This window comes from Salvelinus fontinalis, chromosome 8 (genome assembly GCF_029448725.1).
Source record: "Salvelinus fontinalis isolate EN_2023a chromosome 8, ASM2944872v1, whole genome shotgun sequence".
Classification (NCBI taxonomy): domain Eukaryota; kingdom Metazoa; phylum Chordata; class Actinopteri; order Salmoniformes; family Salmonidae; genus Salvelinus; species Salvelinus fontinalis.
In genome coordinates, this window is record NC_074672.1 from 45,497,092 (window position 1) to 45,503,672 (window position 6,581).

General features: G+C 40.5%; 1 protein-coding gene across 5 annotated transcripts; it reads left to right on the forward strand.

The window, feature by feature from the left end:
- Positions 1-40: 40 nt before the first annotated feature.
- LOC129861334 (serine-rich 25 kDa antigen protein-like) lies at positions 41-6,166 on the forward strand. 5 transcript variants are annotated; one of them, XM_055932671.1, is made up of 10 exons: positions 41-271; positions 798-902; positions 1,245-1,279; positions 1,599-1,681; positions 1,806-1,853; positions 1,978-2,031; positions 2,120-2,167; positions 2,302-2,355; positions 2,463-2,519; positions 4,552-6,166. In XM_055932671.1, the coding sequence occupies exons 1-10, from the start codon at positions 190-192 to the stop codon at positions 4,772-4,774; spliced, it is 789 nt and encodes a 262-aa protein (XP_055788646.1). In that variant the 5' UTR covers positions 41-189; the 3' UTR covers positions 4,775-6,166. The 5 variants fall into 5 exon arrangements, with proteins under 5 accessions (XP_055788646.1, XP_055788647.1, XP_055788648.1 ...); XM_055932672.1 differs by lacking the exon at positions 2,120-2,167; XM_055932673.1 differs by lacking the exon at positions 1,806-1,853.
- Positions 6,167-6,581: the final 415 nt, after the last annotated feature.

The window sequence follows — 6,581 nt, forward strand, 5'->3', positions numbered from 1 at the left end:
GAGGAGGGCGCTGTCACAGTTTCAATAGAATGTTCAAAGAGGACCCGGAAATAACACAGGAATGTTGTGTGGAAGTGGGTGGGGACAGAAGGTTGCTTTTTTGGTAAATGAAACTGTAACTGTTAGTCAACACGAGTAATTGTCTGTTTCAATCAGAGTAGCTGATATAACGAATATATCGCCGACAGTATGGCCGCACTGAGCAATAAATCTGACCAAGAAATCAAGGACCTGCTGGATGAGTATGGAATTAAGCATGGGCCTGTCGTTGGTAAGTCAAGCTTTGATTAGTTTGAGTTATCTCACGTTAAGCTAAGCTAAAGTTACCCAGCCCTAGCCGACTGCACTCAACGATTTACTATGGAGTTGACTAGTGTGGGCGGACTGCAGCTCCGACTACACAGGAAATGAAAGAATAACACGCATTTACACAGTTGAAATCGGTCGTTTTTTTAAATAAACGCGTAATTTTATGTGACATCAGAGCTCCAGTCCTCCCACACTAGTTAAAAAATAAAAATAAAAATATTGCCGCGAAAGCCATCGTTAATCATGAAGTGTAGTTGGCTAGGCCAGCCTATGTTTTAAAGTTACAATACATGGGCTGGGTATGCTTAGTTTAGTTAACGTTAGCTAGTTACTTTAGCTACAAATTCCTAGTCTGAGTAGGCTTGCCTAATAGACTAACTTACATGTCTATGACCAGACAGCCTCAAATGTACTGATGATATTCTAATAATCATGTAACTATGGTTTAATTGCATTACTGAGCCACATCTAACATTTCTGCATTGAAGACACTACAAGACCACTGTATGAGAAGAAGCTGAAAGAAGCCATGGCCAAAGCCAAGGTCACTGTGACAAAACCATCCCCAGACAGAACCTTCTACAGAGAAGACCGTAAGTTAGACATGCATAATAACACAAGGCTACTTTAGGCCATACATCTACCATTAGACTGAACTAAGCTCCCTAGTGGCGCAGCGGTCTAAGGCAGGTGGTGTCACTACAGACCCTGGTTCGATCCCGGGCTGTATCACAACCGGCCGTGATCGCGAGTCCCATAAGGCCGCGCACAATTGGCCCAGCGTCACCCTGGATAGGGTTTGCCCGGTTTTAGGCCGCCATTGTAAATAAGAATTTGTTCCTAACTGACTTGCCTAGTTAAATAAAAGTTTAATAAAAATTTTAATAAGAAAGTGGAACTCAGGAATGTTGGTTTACTTTTTTTCTTACTTTCAGAGGAAGAAGTCACCTACGTTACCTGTCAGACACCAGTAAGTAATGATTATTTTATTTGCATTTATTTCTACAACATGTCTTTTTGTAGACAGAATGTCTTATTATGCAATAAGGCACGAGGGGGGTGTGGTATATGGCCTATATACCACGGATAAGGGATGTTCTTAGGATACAACCCTTAGCCGTGGTATATTGACCTAATACCACAAACCTCTGGATTGCCTTACTGCTATTATAAGCTGGTTAACAACATAATAATTAAAATAAATGATTTTTCAGGCAATCAGCATTCAGGGCTTGAACCACCCAGTTTATAATATATTCTTCTGTTTCTTCTGTTTCTCATATTTGCAGGTTAGAAATGAGGGGCCTTCTGGAGATGGGAAACCCTACATGAGGTCAAGACCAGAGTACAGCGAGAGGGACCGGGTGGATGCGTATGTTTACAGATAGCTTTGCATTAGTAAATGTTGTGATGTTATTCAGTGTTTTTGTGGTCCGTTGATTTAAAGTGGACCAATACAACTAATCAAAGCTTTTCTCTCTCTCTTTCCTTTGCAGTAAACCCTATTCAAGACCAGAGTACAGTGAGAGGAACCGGGTGGATGAGTATGTTTACAAATAGCTTTGCATTAGTAAATGTTGTGAGGTTATTCAGTGTTTTTGTGGTCAGTTGATTTAAAGTGGACCAATACAACTAATCAAAGCTTTTCTCTCTCTCTCTCCTTTGCAGCAAACCCTATTCAAGATCAAAACCAGAGTACAGCGAGAGGGACCGGGTGGATGAGTATGTTTACAGATAACTTTGTGGTCAGTTGATTTAAAGTGGACCAATACAACTAATCAAAGCTTTTCTCTCTCTCTTTCCTTTGCAGTAAACCCTATTCAAGACCAGAGTACAGTGAGAGGAACCGGGTGGATGAGTATGTTTACAAATAGCTTTGCATTAGTAAATGTTGTGATGTTATTCAGTGTTTTTGTGGTCAGTTGATTTAAAGTGGACCAATACAACTAATCAAAGCTTTTCTCTCTCTCTCTCTCTCTCTCTCCTTTGCAGTAAACCCTATTCAAGATCAAAACCAGAGTACAGAGAGAGGGACCGGGTGGAGGAGTATGTTTACAGATAGCTTTGCATTAGTAAATACTGTGATGTTATTCAGTGTTTTTGTGATCAGTTGATTAAATCAACTGATCAAAGCTTTTCTCTCTCCTTTGCAGTAAACTCTATTCGAGATCAAGACCAGAGTACAGCAGCGGAAGACAGTACATTGATGAGTAAGTCTTGTTTAAACATATTTCACATTGTTTATGTATAACATATGTTTTCATAGCCTGGTCCCAGATCTGTTGCGGTCTTGCCAAGTCCTATGGTCATTATTGTTCCCGAAAACAACCAATACGAGCTGGCAATACAGCATAAACCAATCTGAAACCAGACTAATTGTTCAGAGATGTGATTTCTGCTTCTCTGACATGTATCCTTCCTTCATATACACTAGGTAGTCCACTGTTCCATTGGAATGGACCTATAGTACAGGGCATTCAAAGTATTCAGACCCCTTTTACTTTCCCCACATTTTTATTAAGTTACAACCTTATTCTAAAATGGATTAAATAAACAATGTTCCTCACATCTACACACAATAACCCATAATGACAAAGTAAACAGGTTTTTAGAATCTTTTGCAAATTAATAAAAAATAAAAAAATACCTTATTTACATAAGTATTCAGACCCTGTGCTATATGACTGGAAATTGAGCTCAGGTGCATCCTGTTTCCATTGATCATCCTTTAAATGTTTCTACAACTTGATTGGAGTCAACCTGTTTTAAATTAAATTGATTGGACATGATATGGAAAGGCACACACATGTCTATAGAAAAGGTCCCACAGTTGACAGTTCATGTCAGAGCAAAAACCAAGCCATGAGGTTGAAGGAATTGTCTGTAGAGCTCAGAGACAGGATTGTGTCGAGGCACAGATCTGGGGAAGGGTACCAAAACATTTCTGCAGCATTGAACGTCCCCAAGAACACAGTGGCCTCCATCATTCTTAAATGGAAGTTTGAAACCACCAAGACTCTTCCTATAGCTGGCCGCCCGGCCAAACTGAGCAATCGGGGGAGAAGGGCCTTGGTCAGGGAGGTGACCAAAAACCTGTTGGTCACCTTGATAGGACAACCATCTCTGCAGTACTCACCAATCAGGCCTTTATGGTAGAGTGGCCAGACGGAAGCCACTCCTCAGTAAAAGACATGACAGCCCGCTTGGAGTTTGCCAAAAGGCACCTAAAGGACTCTGACCTTGAGAAACAAGATTCTCTGGTCTGATGAACCCAAGATTGAACTCTTTGGCCTGAATGCCAAGCGTCACGTCTGGAGGAAACCTGAAAATGAGTGGCTAGCCAGAGCCAAAACCTCTGGAGACCTGAAAATAGCTGTGCAGTGACGCTCCCTATCCAACCTGACAGAGCTTGAAAGGATCTGCAGAGAGGAATGTGAGAAACTCCCAAAATACAGGTGTGCCAAGCTTGTAGCTGTAATCGCTGCCAAAGGTGCTTCAACAAAGTACTGAGGAAAGGGTCTGAATACTTATGTAAATGTGATATTTCCGTTTTTAAAAAAAAATATATTTGCAAACATTTCTAAACCTGTTTTTGCTTTGTCATTATGGAGTATTGTGTGTAGATTGATGAGGGGGAAAACAATTTCATACATTTTAGAACAAGGCTGTAACTTAACAAAATGTGGGGAAACTAAAGGGGTCTGAATACTTTCCGAGTGTCTTCAGGAATTATTCCCACCCCGTGACTTTTTACAGCCTTCATTTTAAAATAGATTGAATGGAGATGTTGTCTCTGGCCTACACACAATACTCCATAATGTAAAAGTGGAATTATGTTTGTAGAAATGTTTTTCAAATTAATACAAAATAAAGCTGAAATGTTTTGAGTCAATAAGTATTCAACCCTGTTGTTATGGCAACGCCTAAATGCGTTCAGGAATGATAATGGTGCTTAACAAGTCACATGCGTTGCATGGACTCTGTGGGCAATAATAGTGTTCAACATTCTGTTTTTGAATGACTACCTCATCTCTGTACCTCACACATACAATTATCTGTAAGGCCTCTCAATCGAGTAGTACATTTCAAACACAGATTCAACCACAAAGACCAGGGAGGTTTTCCAGTGCCTCGTAAAGAAGGGCATCTAACCTAAATGACAGAGTGAAAATTAGGGGAACATGTACAGAATACTAATCTGATCACATAGCTGAATGTAGTCATGTCTGAGACTGTTTTCAGGCCCCATGTCTACAACACACCGTCGTCTTCATCATCCTACTCCAAACCAACGCCCGTGGTGAAGTCTGGAGGTGTCGTGAAGAAGGAAAACACGACGAGCTCTGGGAGACTGATCCCTCTCTGGATCCAGTTCCTGCTCTTCCTGATCGTAGCCGGGTTCCTCTACTTCATATTCACTAACATGGAGTCTGCAGAGAGTAGCCCCTTTAACAAAATCCAATGATCAAATTTACAAATACATGTCAATCTGGGATGTGTTCATTAGGCAAGAAACGGTCCAAAATGGGGAAGTACTATTTGAACTTGCGCTATAAGAATCGCTTGTTTTTCTGTTGAACAATGTTTTTAAAATGTTCGATTAACGTGTGTCCTAATGAATACGACCCAGTTTTCATATTTTACAAATATATTATGGCATTTCCCATGCCTGTTTTTAACTCTTTTTGCGTGTTCTTTATATAAGTCAGTCACTGACATTGGGTTCTGGGAACTTTACTATTGGTGAAAGGAAAGCAGTAACATTTCCTCCTGTCCCAACTCCTATTGTAGTTACTAGATGGTGATGTGTGTATATAGTGTTCTGTTTATCATAGAACTATCTTAGGGTGCTTCTACTGTGGGTAATAGTGAAGCCACTTTTACTCACAGTACTATCTTCATCTTCACAAATGTAGAGAGCCCACGGCCCACAGTAAATGTATATGATACGGTTTATTTGGTAATGGCTATTTGTGGAAAGGTCCTGACACAATGAGCCATCTAGTTGTATAGTCTTGTTTAGTCAGCCAGATGCAGTATCCTCATATTCTCTCTGCATTCTTGGGGGTATACAGTAATACAAAGCAGTACTGTAGCTTGAAATGGGCATGGGGAGTCTAATTGACTCAACAACCAAAAACACATCTAAGTTTTAACTGGAAAATGTCTAGTTATTTCTGGAAGTTAGCTGGCTAACTCATGGATCCTGCATTGTAGTATACCCCTCAGGAGAACCCCACCTGGCATTAAAGTTCTAAAGGACATTACAATTCTAAATGACGTCACAAAATTCTAAATACCGTTTTAAAGTTCTAAATGACGTTTAAAAATTCTAAATGACTTTGCAAAATTCCATAGCCCCTCCCCCCGATTTAATTGTGGGGGACAATACAGTTCTAAATGAAGCGCCGTAGCATTTTGAACTGTTAATGATTTCTATCCATACATATATAGAAATGTAATTGCTGTGGTCGGTGTATCGTCATTTGTAATGTGAGTTGTGGTTTTGTTAGATGTACTCGTGTTAACGCCTGGCGTCACCACATGACATGCCACAGCTTTTTATTTTTCTACACCTGCAGTATCATTTGTAATAGTAACTTTTTAAAGTTTTCAGACACTTGGTCTGTTTTATCAGAGGAGATCACTTTGGTCACACAAGAATGTAAGCACAGGCTGTGTCCTATATTGGCAATAGGATGCCATTTTAGGACAGACTCAGTTTACAAATGAAAATACTTTCAGCAGGACAGTAACTGTTAACATAGATTTTTCTGACTGTTCAGATATATTTTGTATCCAGCCATTGAGTCATTCATAGGATTCTCCAACTTTAAAATAAATGTTTTTATATCAATTTGTCTGCTATTTCATTTGAATTAGAGCTTAGTAGTATTAACTAGTAGAAGATACAACCTGTGATAACAGAATGTAAGAAATCATTTTTTCTTTGTAATTTGTTCCCAGCTCCACAGTGAATAGAACTTAGTGTTACCGGTGAATGTGGTAATTCATAACGAGTGATATATAAAACCCCATAGATTGTAGATACTACAGAGGGCATACTAGTCTCTCTCGGAGATGGACGTCCCGACGGGTCTCTCTCGGAGATGGACGTCCCGACGGGTCTCTCTCGGAGATGGACGTCCCGACGGGTCTCTCTCGGAGATGGGCGTCCCGACGGGTCTCTCTCGGAGATGGACGTCCCGACGGGTCTCTCTCGGAGATGGACGTCCCGACGGGTCTCTCTCGGAGATGGACGTCCCGACGGG

What these genes read in the sequence shown, in the direction of transcription:
- LOC129861334 (XM_055932671.1), top strand. Translation starts at nt 190, where the DNA reads ATGGCCGCACTGAGCAATAAATCTGACCAAGAAATCAAGGACCTGCTG. An exon ending in TAAGCATGGGCCTGTCGTTG is followed by an intron (nt 272 to 797) that starts GTAAGTCAAGCT and finishes TCTGCATTGAAG; the next exon opens with ACACTACAAGACCACTGTAT. An exon ending in GAGAGGAACCGGGTGGATGA is followed by an intron (nt 1,854 to 1,977) that starts GTATGTTTACAA and finishes TCTCCTTTGCAG; the next exon opens with CAAACCCTATTCAAGATCAA.